The sequence below is a fragment of the Dama dama genome, chromosome 31 (assembly GCF_033118175.1).
Source record: "Dama dama isolate Ldn47 chromosome 31, ASM3311817v1, whole genome shotgun sequence".
Taxonomy (NCBI): domain Eukaryota; kingdom Metazoa; phylum Chordata; class Mammalia; order Artiodactyla; family Cervidae; genus Dama; species Dama dama.
In genome coordinates, this window is record NC_083711.1 from 49384826 (window position 1) to 49407661 (window position 22836).

The 22836-nt window shown below is 37.2% G+C and overlaps 1 protein-coding gene and 1 long non-coding RNA gene across 3 annotated transcripts; one reads left to right on the top strand and one right to left on the bottom strand.

The window, feature by feature from the left end:
* Positions 1 to 392: 392 nt before the first annotated feature.
* On the bottom strand, positions 393 to 4941 carry LOC133050130 (uncharacterized). Its single transcript, XR_009691536.1, has 3 exons — positions 4468 to 4941; positions 4025 to 4185; positions 393 to 2371 (listed from the first exon to the last, which is right to left on the bottom strand). It is a non-coding gene; the product is annotated as an uncharacterized LOC133050130 (long non-coding RNA).
* Positions 4153 to 20220, top strand: PCNP (PEST proteolytic signal containing nuclear protein). Of its 2 annotated transcripts, XM_061134258.1 has the most exons (6): positions 4169 to 4275; positions 9038 to 9215; positions 9291 to 9453; positions 12176 to 12250; positions 16107 to 16162; positions 17443 to 20220. In XM_061134258.1, exons 2-6 carry the CDS (start codon positions 9160 to 9162, stop codon positions 17567 to 17569), a joined length of 477 nt encoding a protein of 158 aa, XP_060990241.1. In that variant the 5' UTR covers positions 4169 to 4275; positions 9038 to 9159; the 3' UTR covers positions 17570 to 20220. The 2 variants fall into 2 exon arrangements, with proteins under 2 accessions (XP_060990240.1, XP_060990241.1); XM_061134257.1 differs by lacking the exon at positions 9038 to 9215 and having other exon boundaries at positions 4153 to 4275; positions 9239 to 9453.
* The last annotated feature ends 2616 nt before the right edge of the window (positions 20221 to 22836 follow it).

A 22836-nucleotide genomic window follows, 5' to 3' on the forward strand; every position in this document is an offset into this window, starting at 1 on the left:
AAAAAAGGCATTGGCTCCTCCTCCAGACCCCCCCAACAGCAGGATGACAGGGAGGGACCGCGTCCTCCCTGGAGACGCTGTCCTCGCGGAGCCGCTGGCCAGCTGAAGCCTCCTCCTCGGAGGGGACGCCGTACCGCGGAGCCTCAGTGACTGCAAGGCGCCGCAGCCTCCCCAGGGGCCCCCTCTCTTGCTTTTTTGATGATCCAACGGGTGTTCCCAATTTGATCTCTGGTTCCTCTGCCTTTTCTAAAACCAACTTGAACATCTGGAAGTTCACGGTTCACGTAATGTTGAAGCCTGGCTTGGAGAATTTTGAGCATTACTTTGCTAGCATGTGAGATGAGTGCAATTGTGCGGTAGTCTGAACATTCTTTGGCATTGCTGTTCTTTGGGATTGGAATGAAAAGTGACCTTTTCCAGTCCTGTGGCCACTGCTGAGTTTTCCAAATTTGCTGGCATATTGAGTGCAGCACTTTCACAGCAAATACCAAAGAGATACTGGAGACAACGAGTATAAACAACCCTTTCAAAGAGTTTCTATATGAAGGGGAATAGTAATGAGGAGGTAGAAAATGTTATGAGATCCCAAGAGTTTTTTGTTTTGTTATGGTTATTTTGTAGATATGGGAGATCACATTAGAGGGAAGCTTTTATAAGCAAGAAGGATGGGATTTATTGCACTAGTAACAGAAGACAGAAAATAAAAGTACAAATTTAGGTACCACATCACAGATATAATGAGAATATACAGAAGTTCTGTTTGATTTCTATTATTTTATTACTGAAAATAAGAATCAAATTCATCAGTTGAGGAGAGAAGAGAGAAACTGTGAAATAGTCTAAACAAGTGACTGAGTTAGGGCCAGGGTTCTCAACATGTGGTCTCCAGACTAGCAGCCTCACCATTTGGGAACTAGTTAGAAATGTGTGTTTGGGGGGCCCATCCACTGAATCTACTGAATCAAAAATTCAGTGGTACCAGATTGTAACTGTTTTAAGAAGACTTTCAGATGATTCTAATGTATAAGAACTTGACAATGGTATAGGGAAATATATGGGCTTATAGCCCGGATTAAGAACCTACTAGTGGTAAAAGAACCCTCCTGCCATTGCAGGTTAGAAACAGGTTCAATCCCTGGGTCAGGAAGATCCCTTGGAAGAAGGCAAGGCAACCCACTGCAGTATTCTTGCCTGGAGAATCCCATGGACAGAGGAACCTGGCAAGCTGCAGTCCACAGGGTCATACAGAGTCAGACACTAGTAAAGCGACTTAGCATGCACACACTCAAGGTTAGTGAAACCAAGATTAGCCATGTTTCCTCTCTGATATTTTGTATTTCTCTGCCTGAATTCCAGGTTCACCTCCACCTCTTACTTTTCAGTGTCCCCGTTTCCTCTTCCATAAAAGCAAGAGTAACTTTAACAATTCATATGGTGATGATTTAATGCACTTGATTTCATGTTAAAAATTTGCAGATTGTGCTTGGCATAGAGTAAGCATGAATGTATACTGCATAGTATAGCTATCACCACACATATTACACATTTATAGTAATTGTTGTCTATATTAATCTTCATTTTCAGCTTATTAAATCATTATTTGAATAGCTTTTAATTAGAGACTGCAAAAAAATATCTACTATTAAGCAAGTACCCACCATGAACCAGGCAATGTGTTACAAACTTTACCTGTATTATCACACTTACTCCTCTCAGTAACCCTATAAATATTGGTACATTTTTATAGTTAAAATGTATTAAGATTACCTTATCAGTTCAAACTCACAGAAGTAGCAAATAGCAGGGTTATCATCTAAATTAAGTTTTGTGTGATGCTAACAATGCTGCTCTTTGCCCTGGGCTCAACTGCCTTTTCAACCCTTAACCCATTTATTGGGGTGATTCCTGCAAGTTGGCATTCACTTCTTCAGTGGGTATTTATTGAATACTGGTGTAATCTAGGTCCGAGGGAAACAATGGTGAGCAAGATAGGTACAATATGACCTCGAGGAACTGACAGGCGAATGGGTTAGTAGCTTCCATCTTTAACTTCTATAATGTGGTACATGGAACTGGATAGCTTTATGTGACCTCTCTAAAATTCATTTTTGTCATTTAAAGACAGAAGTATCTATGAGTAAATACATTTGTAACTATAAATGAATATCTCATGTTTATGTCTCCATTAAAAAAATGATTAAAGTGAATCTCTCAGAAATTCCTCGGCCATCCAGTGGTTAGAACTCCATGCTTTCAGTGCTGAGGGCCTTAGGTTCAATCCCTGGTTGGGTAAGGTCCCAAAAGCCACTTGGTGTGGCCCAAAAACAAAACAAGAGAGTATCATCCATTACGTAACTTTTGAAGAGCACATCTAGGAAAAATGAAACAAACACGAATTAATTACATGTTCCCTGGTAGCTCAGCGGTAAAGAATCTGCCTGCAATGCAGGAGATGTAAGAGATGCAGGCTAGATCCCTGGGTGGGGAAGATCCTCTGGAGAAGGTCATGGCAAATACTCCAGTATTCTTGAGTGGAGAATCCCATGGACAGAAGAGACTGGTAGGCTATGGTCCACAGGGTCGCACAGTCGGACACAACTGAAGCAACTTAGCACCCTATGTAAAATATTTTGCTGGGCACTTTTACATATTCTGTCATAGATGGTGAACCAGAGACTACAAATCACCACATCCGCAAACCACCCTGTTTCTGTCATGGGGACAGAACACACTTTCATTCTTTCTGCTTTTCCTAGACTTGGACCCTGACAAGTCATCCACTCACAAATACAGAGCACATTTCATGTATGAAATGAGCAGTATAAAGTGCTGTAAAGAAAATAAATTATTTAAATGGTCTCTGAGGGCAAAGAAATTTTGAGCAATCTAGAAAGACCTTTAAAAATATTTATATACGAGAGAGAGAGAGGCAAGTACAAAGTGACCAAAGCAAGGTATACTGATTGTATTATCACACTTGATCCCCAATACTACCCTCTGAGGATGTACAAATTATTATCTCTGTTTCATACAAAAGGAAACACAGGTCTGTAGACAGTAAGAAATGCTCAAGGTTTACTCAGTCAGTAAAGGGATTCAAACCCAAGTTCTGACTCCTTAAGACCCATTTCTGTAACACTGACAGCAAACCCAGTAACTACAGTTCCATAGGCAAGGAATAGCAAGAGGGCAGTATAAATATAGACAGAAAGGAAAGATGCAGCTGAAAAGTTAGGATGGGGCCCAATGTGATGCTTGGACTTCATTCTGCAAACCCGGAGAATCAACGAAAGGTTTCTAAGAAAGGCAGAAACTACTGCGATTTTAGGTAATAAAGTTTCTTGACACAGAAATACCTTGCAGAAAAAAAATCAGTTTTACCATTTGCCTCCATAACCTTAGACAAATTTTTCTCTGGCCTCAACTCTCACAGCTAATTGTGGGCTGTGTGTGTGCTCAGGCGCTCATTTGTGTTCAACTCTTTGTGACCCCATGGACTGTAGGCCCTCGAGCTCCTCTGTCCATGGGCTTTTCCAGGCGAAAACACTGAACTGGGCTGCTTACTACTTTAGGGGATCTTCCCGAGCCGGGGATCGAACACGCATCTCCTGCGTTGAAGGCGGACTCTTTACCACATTAAGATTAAGATGACCACATTAAGATTAATTAAGAGAACAATTTCGCATTGGATTACTGTTCAATTAAACAGTACTGGTGATGAAACGATATAGGGTATGACACAAGGGGGCGCTCGATAAACGTGGATTTCCATTTTAAGTAGGAAAAAGCATTCGGTTTTCTTTTTTTTTTTTAATAGGTACACAGGATCCAGCAAAGCCAGAATGAGAAATCCTGCTAGCTTCAGCGGCAGCCACATCTCAGTTGGCAAAAACCTCACATAGGCTCACCGTTTCCAGGGTTACGCTCTCATGTCTCACTTATCTGAATCCGCCACTGGACCAAGAAACTCTAACCAACCCCGAGCAAATCCCCCAAGAGCTCTCTATAGACCCTCCCAACCTACCCCGCCCTCTCTTTATAGGCGGCTCGCCGATGATATCATGTCCACTTCCGTTTCTGAAAAGGGCATCTCTTCATTCTCTACGGTCGCTCTAGGCTGACGCTTCCACGGCTGGCTCTGAAGCTCAATGGTTGCTGGGCGGGGCTGTGACGTCCTTGGCGTGGCTGCAGGGGAGGCCGCGGCGGGGAAAATGGCGGACGGGAAGGCGGGAGAGGAGAAGCCTGAGAAACCGCAGCGAGCTGGAGCCGCCGGAGGTGAACACAACCCCAGCGTCGCGGGCTATGTGGGATGCTCTGAGCCTTTCTTTGAGCTTCCCGGGGTGGGGGGAGTAGACTGGGGCGAGAGTGGGCGGATCTGGCCCTCACCCGGCCAGGTGCTGGGCCCATACGAGCCCCGGGCACGCCCGGTGCGGCCCACCGGGATCCCGGCCCACATCGCCTCCTTACCGGGGAAGAGCCGGTCACTGTTCGTCACCTCCTGGCCCCAGCAGAGACCCTGCTTCCGAAGAGAAGGGAGATGGGCACCAGAAAGGGGGACCGAACTCGGGGTGGGACTCGCAGTGGCGGTGCCCGAGCCGCTACCGCCACACCGGAGACGCACATCACACAAAACGCACACGCGCGCTCACTCTGCCCGAGTCACCGAGCAGTGACCGCAGGAACTGGCCGCAGGCCGAGTTTCCGATGGTGCCGGCCTCTCAGTTACACCTAGGAGTTAGTTTGCTGCTCCCTTCTCACTGAGGAAGTGGACTGTCCTGGCCTTTTTCATTCCTTCATTTTAAAGCCTAATACTGATCCTGTAAGGGCTGGGTCGAGGCGATGGAGGGAAAGAGGAATACCTTTGCCTGTCACCTGGTTTAATCGTTGGGGTCTAGGATTAGGGTTTGATTGCCTTTCTTTGAACTGTCTGCCTTTTATGTGCTAGGCTGTTGCCAGCCAGCTGCCTGCCAGATCTCTAGGTGGCTAAATAGGCTAGTGTGACTCTTCCCTATTTGTTAAGATGTCAGTTCAGGTTGTAGCTATCTTTATTCTGTCACCCCCAATCCTCTAAATTTGGGTCTTGTGCATTAAGGAAAAGAAACACCATGTAATCTGTCTAGCTTTCCCGTCCCTTTGTCCTAACAAGGCTAGTTTAACACGTGCAAGCTGATAATGTCTTTAGAACGTTTTTAAGTACCACACTGTCCTACTTCTCCAAGTCTTATCCCTGAAAGTATTTAATATGAGAAAATACAGAAAATTAGTAGTATATGAAGGTAACTGTTAGGCCCGCCTAACAAGTTTGATGTGAATTAACTTGGGAACGAAATTGAAAAAAGTGTAATATTCGGTTACTTTGGACCCAGAATTTCCTTTTTAAAAAATACATAAGGTGCTGTTAGTTGAGCCCAAACTCCTTCACCCTTTCCACTTCCCTCCCTTCTTTTTTGTTGTTTTACTAGTAAAACAGCTTATGAAACAACAGTTTAAACCGTTTAGTACTGCCTCTTTAGCGGCTTTCTGTGGCCAAAATTGGAAATTACCAAGTAAAATTACACTTAGAAATTAGTCTGAGGAAAAACAAAGATCTGTAGCCCAAAAGGCCTTATCTGACTTACAGACTACCGCTTAAGAATGGTTTTTTGTCTTAGATGAGTATCTGTGTTTAATGTGAGCCAAAATGTAGCTTGAGGGAATTCCCTGGGGGCTTAGCAGTTAGAATTCCCAGGGCTTCACTGCCTGGCCTGGGTTCAGTCTCTGCCCCGGGAACTGAGATTTCACAACACACCTGGCTGAAGTAGCCAAAACAAAACAGAAAAATGTCCTTAAGTGTCAGCATAATTCCACTGTGTAATTTATCCACCACCCTTTCGTTAGGTATAATTTATTCTGTAGTATGAATATTGGTGTTTCTGTGTTAGCGTATTTTTGTGACAAGAATGATATAAAATTACCTTTTTTTTACTAATTGCTATCAAAAGTTGTATCCTTGTTAGTGACTCAGGCTGATATTCTTTAATAACGTCTACATAATTGCCTTGAGTGTGCCTTCCTTTATAAGAAAATAGCAGTTATATGTTAACCATTTTTGAATGACATGTTTTTAATGAAGTTGTACAAAAAAATCATAGTTAAAACATTTATGCCATCCATGGATATTGCTAAATTGATAAAATTTTATGGCAAGTAGGCACTATTTAACACTTGGCCAGTTTGTATTGCGGGGGGCTTACCTAGGGATTTTTCTGATTTTTAGCTCCTACTGAACAATCCATTAAATTGGAAATATAAGTATTTTTTTAAGAAGTTAACATGAGTTTATATTAATAAGAGAAGCTACTTACTTGAACTTCCTGCTCTCACCTTTAACGGGAGGGATAATGTTAAGGGTTAGGCTTTGGGTAGCTTTTCTCTTTTTTCTTCCCGTTGGCTAAATTTTTGTAGCTCCTTGAAATAAGTAGAAATTTTAGAGCTATTCATGTTGTAATCATATTCACCTCAAGCTATTTTATGTTTCTAATAAATAAGTTAATGAAATTGACGTTTCTTCTGTCAAGAGGGTTTTGAGTATATTCTCATTTAAACTGCACACCAGTCCTATTAGAGATGTAGATGTATACTCTTTTTCAGACAAAGAAGCTACCAGAATGCAAATGGGTCATGAAGGGTATCCTTATGGACTTAAAACTTACTAGGTAATTTTTTCAAAGTAAGGTACCTTTTTGACTCTCAAGGCCCACCTCTCCTCCTCAACTATTCAGTGAAAGAAGAGAAAAAAAAATGCTAGTACTGTATTTTGATTTCACATTAACTAATCTACACATTTTATTTGCTCAGAATACAAACTAGATAAAATCTCTTATTTAGATACTCCTTGATAAAGAATCTAATAATAACTGTCCATATTTGTTATAAAGTGATTTATTTTTTTAAAACTACATATTTTTTCACTCTTTAAAATGTAAGTCACATTGCTAAGATTTTTCACATTACTAATCTGGCCATTCAAAATTTTGTTTTCGACAGTGTCAGAATAGAAAACATCTCATTAAATAAATTGGAAACAGCAGTTCATGATTATAAGCCCTACCCGCCCACCCCAACTGCTAAAGTAGTACATGTTGTATTTAAGGGAAGACACTTAATGGACTTTAAAACACTTTAATGGTCTTGATAGTTTGCCTGTTCAGATGACAGGAACACAGATGTGAATAAAATTTGAGTTGCCAGCAGTTGGTTAGTTAATTGTAGTTTTCCCAACTCCTGTTCACGCTACCTTTTTCTAGAGCAGTAATTCTAGAAATCTTCCCCAGGCATCATAGGAGTGGACAGATAGTATTATGTTCCATGTATTAGCACATACTAGTTCAGTTAGTTGTCACACTTAATGTTGTTCTTAATATTATAGTAATAACTATGCTTTTCACTTTTCCTCGTATTTATGCTTTGCTTTTTCTATATTCTTTGTTCCCGAACTATTTTTTGGGTAAAAGTATTGGTAGAATTCAGAATAGATAGGTTTTAAAAGAACCAGACACTAGAATCAAAACTAAATGTTCTTTGTGTTGTTTGTTTTGATGTTTTTCAGAGTTTGTGTTTGCACAAACTTGTGCCTTTAGTGGTGTATAGATTGCTTCTATATGTAAATTCAGTGTTTTTTTTTTTTTAAATCTGTTTCAATACACAGAGCCAGTAAGTTTTCCGTTTTAGCTGTGCCAGTCACAGAGAAGTAGTAGTTATCACTGTTTGGGTTTTCCTGTAAAATTCATACTTGATTAAAACTGTAAGGATACAGAATAAAATTTGGCATAAATGATTTTAGCGATAGACTGAAAAATGTTTGCATAATACTGTCTTTTTAAGAAATTCTAAATTGAATTCTACATTTCAGATATTGAGTAGCAATCTTACATTCTTCAGGTGCTTTTGTAATTTTATATCTAAATAAGTGAATTCAGACAGCTATTGCAATGCTCTTTCCTTCCTAAGGAAGTCCCAAAACCTAATACTGCTTAATTTCTCCCCTACATTGTTATTACAACTTTCACCCCTCTAAAGGTAATAAAGAGTTTCTTTTATTTTCCTGTAAACAAAATCAAATGTTCTGTTCAAAGTGCTTATTAATTTAGCTACCCCATCTTTCCAAAATTATATAAATTGGGATCTATAATCTCTTGTCCTTTATTACTCGTCAGTCTGTTTGATTTCCCCTTTTCTACCCGTTCTTTCTTTTTGTCATGTTTTCCGAACTTTTGTCAGGGTCATTCCTTAGAGAATCTTCTCTTTCTCCATAAATATTCATCTGGTGTAGCAGAATACATTGTACAGGGTAAATTGATAAACTTGGGAAAGAAAATATTTAATAATCAGCCAGTTTTCTTCTGTCTTGCTTCCCAGTATGTTCTTAAATAGCCTTCATGTGTAACGTTCAAGATGTTAACTCATTTCATTTGTTAATATAAACAAGCAAAATTACTGAAAGACATCTTGCATTCCATGTCTACATGTGTGTGCCTTCTGTTAGAAATTATCATTTTTAGCTCATCTTTTTTTATGGTGAAAAAATAATGTGTGAACCTAAATATAATTGTTGATCACTCTTTAAGAATAGGCTAAACAGATGGTAATCGAGCTTTGAGAGTAGAATTAAGTTACTAAAGAGGAGATGACCTTGATGTCTTCCTTGAAGTTCCTTTCTAAAGATTGTGTGAAATGTTCATGAAGAACACATCACTCAAGAAAGTTACTGCAGGCTGTACTGTGTAGTTTGGGCCATAATGGGCTGGTCATAAAAAGTTACTTTGTATAACTAGTAGTATACTATTGAAGAATATTAGATGTTATATTAGTCAAATGTATTCTATGATGTGACTAGTTGCCAACAACCATTTCATGTAGAAGAGTTTATAGTTCTTAATTTATGAAAAGCAAAATTCCACAGGTAATTAGATTATTATGCAACTTAGAGTGTTTAGTTGAAGGGTCTTTTTGTGAACTCTATTTTTATAATTTTGAATTGCTCTGTATTTTATGCTAGTTAATTCATGGGAGCCTCTTCTACTGCCACACAATCTCAGTTCCTGCTGTATGCTCTAACAAACAGTGGAAGAGACTGTTGGGTCAGTAGGTGACAACTGCAGAGGTGTCTTCCTTATAACGATGCTTTTTGAGGTTGCTGCTCCCATCAATCTGCTCAGTAAAAATAGCTCATCTTGGTAAGTTGTTTCGACTTCACCAGGACCTGAAGAAGAAGCAGAAAAACCTGTGAAAACTAAGACTGTTTCTTCCAGTAATGGAGGGGAAAATTCCAGTCGCAGCGCTGAGAAGCGATCAGCCGAAGATGAAACTGCAGACCTCCCAACAAAGCCTACAAAGATCTCCAAGTTTGGGTTTGCCATAGGTAGTCAGACGACAAGGAAAGCCTCGGCCATATCCATCAAACTCGGCTCAAGTGTGAGTTCCTCTGTTATCTTTGTGACGGGTCTTAAGGATTTGTTTGGAAACCTGCTTTTATTGGATTATGATAAATTAAGTATAAAATGATACATTGGTGCATGAACTTATAACATGTAAGTAGCTAAGAAAATTATTAGTATAGTCAAGGAAAGTCTGGATGAATTATAAATCAAGCTGTTTTTTAAAAAGGTTTGGAATATGAGAAGGAACAAATATTGTAGGGAATATATGACTTATAAAGTAATAGCTTACAATTTCCTAACTTGTGCAAAACCTCTGAAAAATACTTTCAGAGTTTCAGTTTATCTTTTAATTCCAGTGATGTTAAAAAATACTATCTCTAGAAATCATTTGTGTCGTAAAAGATTAATGTTAGTAAGGTACTGCTTAATAAGAGCTTCCTGATAAACTTACTTTGGAGCTACAAGTGGATGTTAAGCATTAAAACCTATGATAGTAGTCCTTTGTAGATCAACTTTTGATTTCTTGTTTTTAGATATAAACCTTGAATTAGTACTTATTAACTGTTGAGTGTCTGGAAAATAAATATTAGATTGAAGCCTTAGTCATTTGACTATTTCTGATCTACAGAAGTGATAATTTCCTGTGATTCAACTAAATAGGTCTCCTCTAAGAAAAAGGAACTTACTTTAATAGCATATTGCCGTTGACTTTAGAAAATGGTTATACATTCTTGTATAAGGAGTATAATCCTAAAATTGCTTTGGTTTATTCATGTCCTGTGAAAATTAATGCTCAGTTGCCAGGTACATATAGCTTGATATCTTCATTAGATGTTCAAAGATTTTTAAGTGGATCAGGAAAAAAAAATATGGATCAGATTCCTACTAGAGTGCGTGCGTTTGAGCTACACGTCTAGTTTTTATAAAGCTACTACTCCTTAGAACCCCCACTCCTGCCATATGGTGTTTTGCCTTTTCTTCCTTTTTGTAAAAAATTTAGTCTGAACAAAAGGCATTCAGCTTATAACTTCATTATTTCATGACTCTTCTCCCTACTTGAGCTGATTTTTTTGGTTTAACCTGTTTTTTATAACATTACTTATACCCACCTGCATAAATATTTACTTTTTTTCATTGTCATTAAAGATATGGTTCTCATGTACACTTCTCATATAGGTGTTCCCCTTGGTAATAGATTTTACTGTGGTTGAACATACCACAGAAGTCAGATACCCATATACCTACTTTTTCTAAGTCATTGAAATGATTTAGTAATTGCTGATCATTTTAGTTAGGAGGGTTATGCTTAAAAAGGCCTATTCACTAAAACTTTAACCTTTAGAAAACAAACTTTTTTTTTTTTTCCATAAAACAAACCAAAGTGTAAACATAATCTTGGTGAAGTGAGATGTAGGATATGAAAATAGTTGAAACTGTTGCTTTTGATGATGTGATGTGAAAAGAGAGTCAAACAACCAGCGAATACTTGAGTCTTATGTTGTATGTACAACATCAAATGCATGGCATGTTTTAAGAGTAAAGGGTGTTTTCTAGAGTCACTGTGCATGATTTCCAAATGAACATTTCCATTTCTTCAAAAGTGCAGACTTTATAAAGGTGTTTGTGTTATATAAGAGGGATGGTTAATTTTGTTTCAGCAGCTCAGAGATGATTTTATTGGGGAGGTGATGCTAGAGCTGACTTTAAATACAGGAAAGAGGCAAAAGGACTGAGATAAAAAAGAGAGTTTAATGCAGGGAGTTCCCTGGCAGTCCAGTGAGCAAGACAGTGCTGTCACTGCTGTGGGCTGGGATTCCTTAGTTGCAGAAGAGCCCACAGAAGGCGCAGGGCGCCTTATGCAGAGGCAGTTTAAATGGGAAGCCACATGATGCCTCAGGAAATTGTTCTTTGTTAGGAGGTGTTCAGGAGTCAGATGGAGGGATAGAAAGCCCCCCACATAAGACCATAGGACCAATTCATAAAGGGCTCGTAGTCCATAATAAAATTTGGTTTTAGTCTCTAGGTTCTAGAGGAGTCATGGAACTATAGTAGAGTCTAGATCCTATAAACAGGTTTGCATTTAGAAGCAGTACTCTGGTACTAATATAGAGAATTAGAGGGATTAAAAACAGAAGGCTGGAAAATGGTAAGTCTAACAGTAGTTCAGGCAAGAAATGCTAAGGGGCCTTAGGTGTTGGTAACGTGGTAACCAGTAAGCTGAGAAGGCAGGGGGAGATTTAAGTCTGTTTAATAGAGGTCTAGTTGACAGGACCCCACATAGAATGTGCAAGTTGAAGTAAAGGTTTTCTGGCTTGGGTACTTCATGAGCACTTCAGTACCCCTCGGATCTCTAAGCAGCATCGTGCATTGGCAGCCAGCTGGTAGAGAAAGATGGATCTTGGTGTCTTTCTCAGGGTAATCTGTGCTTCATTTTAATGTTACTATGGGCAAGTGTTGATATTCATTTTCTCTTAACCTGTACTAAGTTCCTTTATGCAAATGATACTAAATTATAGATCCTGACTAGAAAATCTTTGACGGAGGAAAACAAATGTCCATGTGATTAATAAAGTAAAATCTGTTGATAACCCACATTTTCAAAAAAGAAAATGGATTTCTCCAAAGTTTGTTCTTAGTTCCTTACTATATGTTTCTGTGAAAATGTAACGTTGCATCTTTGAAGATGTTATTCCTGTCTTTAAATAAGCCTGTGTAAACATTATGTGATGATACTCTTTTTAATGTTTCTTCTTCAGAAGCCTAAAGAACCGGTTCCAACTCTTGCTCCAAAAACCCTTTCAGTAGCAGCCGCTTTTAATGAAGATGAAGATGTAAGTTGATAGCTAGTTTTCTTTGTTTTACTTTAACCTGTTCTTAACCTGTTCTTTATGGATGTTAGTGGCAAATTGTCAAGTTGTATTAATGGTACTAGTGAACTTTTTTTTTTTTGGCAACTCTTAACAGTTTGGGTTTGTGTGTGTTTTTTCTTTTTTTTAATGACATCTGCACAATCTGGATATTTCTATTAATTTGGTTGTGGGATTATTTCAAATACTGACTTTGGGGGGCAAGGAACTTAAATCAACAAATGCTTATTATGAGTAATCATACACATGTGCTATGAGTACTTGAGTATTAGCTCCCAAGAACAATGTGGATAAGAATTACACCTTCAGAGGAGCACACAAAATGTGGGGCTGGAGTGACTGGCAAGAATATTTAAGAGAAGAAATATGAGTTGGGTACTAAAACATTAGACAGGGTTTTGACAAACCAAGGAATACTTTTGTGAATTAAGATATCAGCTTTCAGATCACAAGTGGTAAAGCTGAGCAGCTGTGTTTGACACCTGGAGGTTTTGTAGAAGTTTTAGGCAAGGATGAATATGGAGTGATGGGGACTCAGTAGGTAGAAACAGTGGTTATCACTATATTCTCCCTTGGACATTTACTCATTCTACACATTTGATTGCTCTCTGTACGCTAGGCACAGTGAGATTACAAAGGTAAATCAGACATGTTCCTCTCGGGATTCAGCCTAGCAGTACAGGGCCTTACACACAAAATGGAACAAGATGAAATCCAAAGTACAGGAGGAGATGAAATGATGTAAGAAATTTAGGTGAGGAAGAGCGTCCAGGTGACTCGATGCATGCGGTGTTAATGGAAAGACCACTGGACTGGCCGTTGGAAGACCTTGGTTCTTTTCCTGTCCTGTCCAGTTATTAACCAATAGAGAGCCTGCAACTAAATCAGTTTACCTTTTGGAGCCTTAGTTTTCCAACTTGTAAATTGAAGGCTAAATTTAGATCACAGGTTTTAAACACAGGTTTTCTTAGAGTTCTGGGGTTCTGTGGAAATGTCTCAGAAGCATACTCAGTTGTGTCCGACTCTTTGCAACCCCATGGACTGCAGCCCACTCAGGCTGCTCTGCCCATGGGGATTCTCCAGGCAAGAATACTGGAGTGGGTTGCCATGCCCTTCTCCAGGGGATCTTCCCAACCCAGGAATCAAACTTAGGTCTCCCACACTGCAGCAGATTCTTTACCCTCTGAGCTACCAGGGAAGCCCAGGAATACTGGAGTGGATAGCCAACCCTTCTCCAGGGGATCTTCCCGACCCAGGAATCGAACCGGCTAACAAGCATGACTCTGGTCTCCTGCTGCTATTTCATTTATGTCTGCTGTCTTACCTATTTGGTATTTGGAAATCCAAGTAGTATTTTGTTGAGGAAAAAACTTTTTATGTCCCCCTCTCCCCCAAAAAAATTTTGAAAAGCATTGACTTAAATTTAATGTTTTCTTTCATGTCTAACCAGAATTCTTAAGAAATTATGTAACATTTTGACCTCTACAGATTATGTCAGGGAAGGACAGTATAGGAAGAAGGGAATAGCATGTGCAGAAGTAGAAAGGCTGAAAATTGTAAGCACCTACATAATAATGGCTTATTTTGAATATCTAACAAATTGAGTCTTTGCACATATCTTTACCTTCCATATATCCCTGTGAATTGTGTAAGAAGGTTATTCTTATTTTCCAAATGGAGAAATTAAGTTATGAGTGCACGAGTATGTGCTGATCCACACAAGTGTCATCTGGAACTTAGAACTAGAACTTGGCTTTCTGGTTTCTCGTCCTGTACTCTCTTCCCTGTTTTTAAAGAAATTTTAGACAGGTTCAGACAGCACTCTTTCTGCCATAAGATGGTAATGATAGTTAAGGATAAACTTGTGTCTTAGTTAAAAAAACACATGCATCTGAAATCTTCATCTGAGGACTTCCCTGGCAGTCCAGTGGTTAAGTCTCCGCACTTCCACTGCGGGGGGCGTGGGTTTGATCTCTGGTTAGGGAATTAAGATCCTGTATGCCTTACAGTGCGGCCAAAAAAAAGGAAATAAAGCCTTTATTTGTTTCTTCCTTTTTCTGCAGAACATGGTTAGCCTTGGATATACATCTGAGTCTGAAATATAGTGGACAAAGAGCATGTTCATTTGTTTAATTTTGAAATTTAAAAATAACTTTTTCAGTTAGTCTCTTTAGTTTTTTTAATTTGTAGAATGTTCCCCAGTTTGGATTTGTCTGATGTTCCCTTATTAGATTCACGTTCCTCTTGGCAGGTGTACCACAGAAATGGTGCCAAGTTGTCAGGGCGTATTAGATCAGGAGCACATGTGTCAGTATGCCCTGTTACTGGCAATGCTACCTTTGATCATTGGGTTAAGTGGCGTCTGCCAGATCTCTCTACTGTCAAATTACTGTTTCACCTTTTAGAATTAATTAAAGTTTATCTTGTGGGGATATGTTTTAAGAATACATGAAAAAAAAAAAAAGAATACATGAAAAGGACTTCCCTGGTGGTCCAGTGGTTAAGAATCTGCCTGCTAATGCAGGGGACACGGGTTCAATCCCTGGTCTGGGAAGATTCCACATGCTGCGGGGCAATTAAACTTGTGCACCACAACTACTGAAATCCCCAAGAGCGGATTACTGAAGTCTGCAATAAGAGAAGCCTACATGCTGCAACTCAAGAATAGCCCCCATTCGCCGCAGCTAGAGAAACCCCAAGCACAGCAACAAAGACCCTGCACAACCATAAATAAATTAGAAGTAAATAAAAAAAAAAAAAGAATACATGAAAATACCTAACTACTTAAGCGTTCATTCATGAATGTTAACATTCATTGATGATTCTTACCAGAATTAGTTCTATTATGTTTGCCAAGTGGTAATTTTTTTTTTTCATTCTTTTCCTCCTGTCCATATTTGTTAATTATCTCACTGTAAGGAAGAGCTTTTCCTTATTTATACAAGTGTAGCCTATTCAACAGGCTATAATATGCAAATTGTCCCAGATTTCACCAGTAGAAACCTCTTTAAGGTGGATCTTGAGATGACTGATTAAAAAATAATATTTATCTCAGCAGTAACATTTACATATAAAAACATCTAAAAGACATTTGACACATTCTTTTTCACCAGCTGTAACTGTGGAAAAGCAGTAAGGAATGAGCTTTCACGATTTCTTTACAGCAAAGAAGACATTTTTGAGAAGGAGCAATACAGTGAAGTGGTTTAGAGCGTTTCTTTGGTGTCCAGTTGTTTTGTGACTTTGGACATGTTACCATGCGTACTTCAGGTACAAAATGTGATTGATGATACTCACCCCATTTGGTAGGATTGTTAGAGTTTTCAGAGATCGTGCATATTAAAGCATTTAACACAACATGAAGATTCTAGTAAACAACTAGTTTTAGTTCTAAAATGTCAGGTTTTTACCAGAATTTTTTCTTTTTGCAGATTCAGCACTTGAAGCATAGGTTTCTTTAATATAGTTAAAATAAGTTACTTTTTTAACCAAAATTTACAGTTGGATTTAAATTTAGCATTATTAGTATCAAGTGATTTTAACATAGTTGACCTTCGGCCAACACAGGTTTGAACTGTATGGGCCTATTTATATGCAGATTTTTTTTCAGTAAACATGTGCTACAGTACTACCATATCCCAAGTTGATTGAATCCTTGGATGTGGAACCATGGATATGGAGGGCTCACTGTAAAGTTATACACAGGTTTTTGACTTGAGGAGGTTTGGGTCAGGGGTGGTGCCCCCAGCCACCCCCTGCATTGTTCAAGAATCTGCTGTATCTGTATGTAGTCATTTCTGTGTGTCTCTTTTTCTTCCAGAGTGAACCAGAGGAAATGCCTCCAGAAGCAAAGATGAGGATGAAGAATATTGGAAGGTATAATTTTTGTATAATATCATAGAAAATTAAAGTGAATTTAAAGCAAGAATAAATTGCACATAGTTTGTTAGTGTTCAAGCTTTTCTTGCATATTTGGGTAAAACAGTTTTGTTTTCTAATATAGCAGTATTTCTCTCCTGATAAGAGAAAATAGTATTTTAAGAAAAAATAGCAACAATATAATGCTGTTTCTTTTCAGATAGATGTAATCTGTATTTTTTCAAATAAACAGAAATGTTTCTGATTTAAAATTTTTTTCAGGTTATAAACTCATCTAACTTACAGTATCATTCCCACCACTTAACCTTGATTGTATGTGCTCCTTTTTCCTTGGTAATATAGATGCTAAATATAAAAAAAGATAAAAACCATCTTTAAATTTTCCTGTGTTTGTTATTATGGAAATAACATTAATTTCATATTAACATGATATTCAGTTTCTTGTCTTTGTATGCATAAATGGATAACTTAGAGGTTAGTAGGAAAGCTGGGCTTCAACACGGCCTATACTATGTCCCCATTTCTATCAAATGTATTTTTTTCCAAAGAACCAAGTACTAAGTCTTTCAGCATCAGTCTTCAGACTTTGCCTATGGTTCCAATGGGAAGAGTCCCAGTGGCTATCTGCTGGCCTCCCTTTCATACAAGACTCTAAAGTACATTATAACCAAAATATAAACCAAATCTATACCTGCATATATCTAAACATTTAAAATCAAAACATGTTCATAAAACGACAACTGAGCCATTTTATGTGTGATACATCTTCATTTTTTTTTTTTCTATTTCATCTTTTATAAATACTACTGACAAGTCACTGAATTGATTTAATGACCCTGTTACCGGGTTACATGGAGAAGGAAATGGCAGCCCCCTCCAGTATTCTTACCTGGAGAATCCCATGGACAGAGGAGCCTGGCGGGCTGTAGTCCATATAGCCTGGCGGGGCTGCAAGAGTCAGACACGACCTAGCGACTAGACCACAGTGCGTTACAAGCAACTGTTTTTAAAACTATAGTGGTTGCCACCTTTAGCTGCTTATCAGAGTCACCTTAAATGTTTGTTCAATCTACAAATTTACCTGGCTCCTCCTCCCACTGAATCTGAAATTTTAGGACTGGGTCTGTGGAAAAGGTATTTTTAAAAAGATCTGTAGCAGCTTCTGATGTTTGGCCTCCATTTATAATGGGTGCTAAACAGACATTTTGAAAGAGTTAAAAACATGGCCCAAAAGTCATTATATAACATTTTAAATAAATTTCTTTTTTTTAACACAGGGATACACCAACATCAGCAGGACCAAATTCCTTCAATAAAGGAAAGCATGGGTTTTCTGATAACCAGAAGCTATGGGAGCGAAATATAAAATCTCATCTTGGAAATGTCCATGACCAAGACAATTAAATGATGTGTTTTGAAATTGGGGTGTGGGGTGGGTGTAAAGTTAAAAGGAACAGTTTCCTTTTTTAAGGAATGGTATAAGACTATCTTTGGAGCCGCCTTTTTTTTCTTTTTCTTTTTTTAAATATTGAGTGGTACACTAATAAATGAGAATTTGAAATTAGAAGTAATTTATGTTTTATATACAGATTTCGAGACATTTACTAATTTTGTAGTTTCATGTGATTAGTTTCCAAAGGTTACAGATACTAAAAAAATCAAAAATGGTACCTTTCTAAGAATTGCATATTTTTTTAGACACAACTATTAGCACATTAGGAGGGAAGCAAAAAGTTGTCTATTTAAACTGTAGGCCGTTACTCTCTAACTTAACTCCCTTATTAACCTAAACTTGTCTGGCTCCCAGGAACAGCCTTATAGAGAAGGGAGTATTGTATTGGGAGGAAAATGTTACTGGACTATTGACTGAGAAAGTAAATTAGATAAAATACAGCTTTTTTTTTTTCCCTAATGGGCATTTGTTCAGTTTCAAATCATCATTAACTAGTTATTGCATTGCTATCAGTGGATACAGATGCTTAGCTCTTTAGAAGGAACATTTTAAAATTTTACGTAAACTGTTGAGTATTTAAAATAGCCCACTTCACTTCAAAGGGCTTTGTCTGCTTTCATTAGTCTTCAAAGAACCACCATTTGCTACCAAAGTAAATCAGTATTTTGAATGTGCTTCTCTTGATTTTTGTTATTAGCTAGTTCCTGTAAGCATTTCCACCAGATCTTGAGGCAAATCATAAGGAAGCTGTTTCTTTTAAAATAACAAACCACCACCAAAAATTTAAATGTACATAATAGTTAAATGTTTGGCTGTTCTTATTTTTTAAAGGGTATAAACACCAAAAAAGGGGGGGGAGCAACAATGTATGAAGATGGAAGATAAGAAAGATGCACTTTCTGTAACTTTATCAAAGCATTTACGTTACTAACTTGTGAAATCCAATTTGATTTGAACTTATTAACAGGAATTCTTATTTAGCACAAAAATATGGTTTACTTTAACTGTATACTTGCTAACCAGTGGCCTCTCAAAAGCACATTTTAGATACTAAAAATGAAAGAAAATGCATCTTTAAACATATTTTATGGAATCTTCGACCACATATACTTTGTTAATCTATGTGTTGTAGGATTGTGTTTATTTTGTATTTTTGTATTGTATATGAATTCTTTTTTAATGTGACAGTTAAACACATCTTTTAAAGCTTAGACACACATAGAAGAAACATACAGTATAATGATTTTCCTTGAAAACTACAATGTTAGATTTTGGAGGCAGCTTCAGACTGATTGGTGGTAACTACTTGCTCTGAGCTCTTTTAATAAGTAATAACTCCAGAGAAGCAGCCTGTATATATTCCTAATACTTTGTTCACTTGCATTTGAGTTTAGACGCCCCAAGTAAAACAATGGAAATGTATATAGAACTATTAGTTCTTACTTACATGATTTAATTATATCAAGATACATGAATTTAACTTGCTTTAATGTAGGCAAACTTTCCATTTTTGTTCATTTTGATGTTTATGTTGAAATAACACCCCTCTCCTACATTTCATTTTCTTGACTCAAATATCAACGTACGGTCAAGATGGGAGAGAGAAACAACTAAGATGAATGTCTTTACTAAAATACCAATAAATTTGTCAAACTCTATTAGTGTTCTTATTTTCTGTTCCAGTTAATTGTTGCTGGGTTTGTTTTAAGCAAAGAGACATGTTATTACTGTTGCCCAGATTGTTGGCTGAAGTAATGGGAGATTTAAAATTGTTTTTTGGAATCTACATAACTGAGCGCATAGTTCGAGAGCATTATATGATATCTTGGGTTTGAAGAGACCTAATCCAAATTCTCCCCTTCCTCTACTGCTGAAATGTCATCTAGTGTGTGCTGTAGTAAATCCTAGCCAAAGCATATCTTTGAAAATTCCTAAGTGTTGGAAGGTATTCTGTTACTAGTGGCTGCCATTGATTTTCTCAGAATATTTTCCTAATGTTTATAATGCTCCTGTCCAATAGGTCAAGTCTTAGTAAATGAAAAGATTGAACTACATTTTAGAATTAAGATTCATTTCTAGTTTAATTACAAATGAAGGCTATGAATTTCAGTTTTTTTATAACTAATTATCAAGATTAGTTTGATACACTGGAGTGATTGTTCAAGTTACTTTCTTGCTGAGATGAAGATATTTTAATTTTTTTCAACTTCATTTTGAAAAAATTTCAAACTTAGAAAACATTGCAAAAATATATGAAGTATTTCCCACGATCTTCTAGTGATAAAATATAACCACAGGACGATTGTCAAAATCAGGGAATTAACATTAAAATATTGTCATCTCTTACTGTTATTCTACAGACCTTACTCATTTCACCATTTGCTCCACTAATGTCTCCCTAGTTGAAGATTCACTTCATTATCACATATTGTTTAGTTGTCATTTCTCTCAAACTCCTTTAGTCTGGGACTCTTCAGAGTTTGTCTTTTATGACCTTAGACTTTTTGAAAAGTACAAGCCAATTTGTAAAAGATCTCCCAGTTTAGGGTTTCCCTAATGTTTCCTCATGATTAAATGTTTATTGCATTTTTGGCAAAAGTAAGACACGTGATGAGTCCTCAGTGCATCTGCAAGCACATGATGTCAGTCTGTCCTCTTACTAGTAATGTTAATTTTGACCACTTGGTTAGGGTGGTATTTGCCAGATGTATCCAATGTCAAATTTGTAATTTTTCCATTTGTAATTAGTATAGGAAAATTATTGCCTCATTTCTCATACTTTTGCCCACTAATTGGCAGACGTTCATGGTTTTTGTTTCTGGGGGTTTTTTCCTTAGGCTTTTTATTGAAACAGTTATTAGTGTAGGATTTGCCAAATGATGAGTTCTCTATTTTCATCTTTCCTTATACTTTTAGTAGTTCAAATTCTGTTAGGAAATTTCCATCTGCATTCTTTATTCAAATATTATGTTGATAATGGGCTCATGTGTTTTTATGTTATTCTATAGGTTAGAGTGCATTACTATCAAATATTTTATTACTCAAACTCCCACATTTGCCCATGCAAAGCCCTTCGCATTGACCCTTGTGACTTTTTGACATGTCGCCATTCTTAATCTTTTCTGACACCAGAAGATGTTCTGTACTCATCTCGTATTTTCTCTTCTCTAACCTTAGAATCAATGATTTCCCTAAGCATCCATGGTTCCTTTCAGAACCTATTTAGAAGCCAAAATCTGCACTAAGTGTACACTTCGGTACTGAAGTGTCATTGCTTCCAGCCTGCTTAACAGAGCTAGAAAAAAATGTATGTATGTATATATACAGCTGTATCAACTTCTAGATCTGTTAGGTGTGTTATGTATTTGTGTGTTAATTGTATCTGTATTATGTATGTATATAAGATGTGATGTTTCTTCTTGAGTTCATATAGATACTTCCATTACAATACCAACACCAGATTCATTCGTCTTTCTCCTTTCTTATTTATTACTCTTGTCCAACAGTAAGAAAGCTGACTTTGACTATTATAATCTTTTCACTTATTTGCTTAATTTCTAGAATACACAAGGTAGTTCCAGAGTTATTCATAAATTTCCCAATGAACAACTACTAACCAGAATACAGTATTTGTATATAGTTCCTTTATAGTATTGAAAGTACATAAACAAAATACTGGTTTACAAAGGTTAGTTATTCGCTCCCCCTTTTTAGGGTGGTTGTGTTACTCACTTGTAATGCATTTGTCTTTCATGATGAATTCCTGCTCATTCCTTGTTAATGTTTTGTTCTTTGAAATACTAGCATAGGTCTAAAAGTTGAAACTGTACAAACATTGTCACTCCCTATTCTTCCTCATTCTCTTCCTCCTATCCTTTCTGTCCTGTCTGCACCTATCCCCTATAAGTAATCTATCTTTGGTTTTTGGTTTATCCTTTGTTTCCTTTTGAATAAATGAATAGATGGGTGTTTATTATAGCTCCTTATTTCTTACATGAAATGTAATATAGTTACTCTTATCCTCCCCTGCCCCCCTCCCCCCCCCCCCCCCTTTATAGTATATCCTGGAAACTATGCCAGTTCATGGAGATCTTTCTCAAAAAAATTTTTTAAAGGCTGCATAATAATACTACACTGTGGGAATATACCATAGTCAGTGCAATTATTCTTGCTTGTATGGGCATTTAGGTCATTTCCAATGTTTTGCCATTACAGTGCTGTAGCTGAATAACCTGTACACGTGTTTTTTTTTTAATTGGGATGTATCTTCCTTCAGGTAAACTCCCAGAAGTAGGATACTGGGTCAAAATATAAGTGCGTATCTATTCTTATTAGATATTGTCGAATTCTCCTGAAGGATTGTACCGGTTTGCTTCCCCACCAGAAATGTATGAGTGCCTCTTCCCACAGCCTTGCCGGCACAACGTGTTTGCCATGCTTTTTGAATTTTTACCATCTCTGATAGGTTTTTTAAAATGGGATGCTAGAGTAATTTTAATTTGCATCTCTCCAGCTATGAGTGAGATTGAATATCTTTTCATAGGGTTTAGGGGAAGTTTGAGTATCTTTTTATGAATAGCCTATTTCATTCCATTTTATTATTGGGTTTTTGGTCTTTTCTCAAATTTTAAGAATCTGTCATTTTTTAACTATATATTCTATCCCAATTATTAGTTGCCTCTGGCTTTGATTATGGAGTTCTTTGTAATACCGAAAGCTTCCTTTTTTTAATATATAGTGAACTTTGCTTATTGTTTTTCGATTTTGTTAGTAGTTAGAAAGCCTTTCTCCATACTGAGGTCAAAGATGCATTCACTGTTATTTTTGTAGTGCTTTATTTTAAAATGTATTGTTTCATTTTAAAATTTAAAGATTCCTCATCCACTTGGAGTATATTCTTGAGCATTTGTGAGATCAAGATCTAATTTTAGTTATATCTTTATGATATTAAGCCATCCTAATTAGAAATAGTCTGCTTTTGTATTTTTGGGGTGTTAAATTTTTTCTCATATAGGTTTTAAATTCTTCAGGGTTTTATCATTGATTCTCAAGAATTTCCTAGGTGTACCATAATATCACCTGCAAAGAGAGATGACTTTATCAATTTTTGTGCTTATTTTTCTTGTCTAATTGTATTCCTTAATACCTCTAATACAATATTGAATAGTAGTAGAATAAATGGATATCCTTGTTTTATTCTCAGAGGAATGTCTCCAGT

Bases quoted from the DNA above. Each gene is read 5' to 3' on its own strand.
- PCNP (XM_061134257.1), top strand. From the start codon at position 4,212: ATGGCGGACGGGAAGGCGGGAGAGGAGAAGCCTGAGAAACCGCAGCGA. The intron at 9,454-12,175 runs GTGAGTTCCTCT...TTTCTTCTTCAG, and splicing joins CCATCAAACTCGGCTCAAGT to AAGCCTAAAGAACCGGTTCC. The intron at 16,163-17,442 runs GTATAATTTTTG...TTTTTAACACAG, and splicing joins AGGATGAAGAATATTGGAAG to GGATACACCAACATCAGCAG.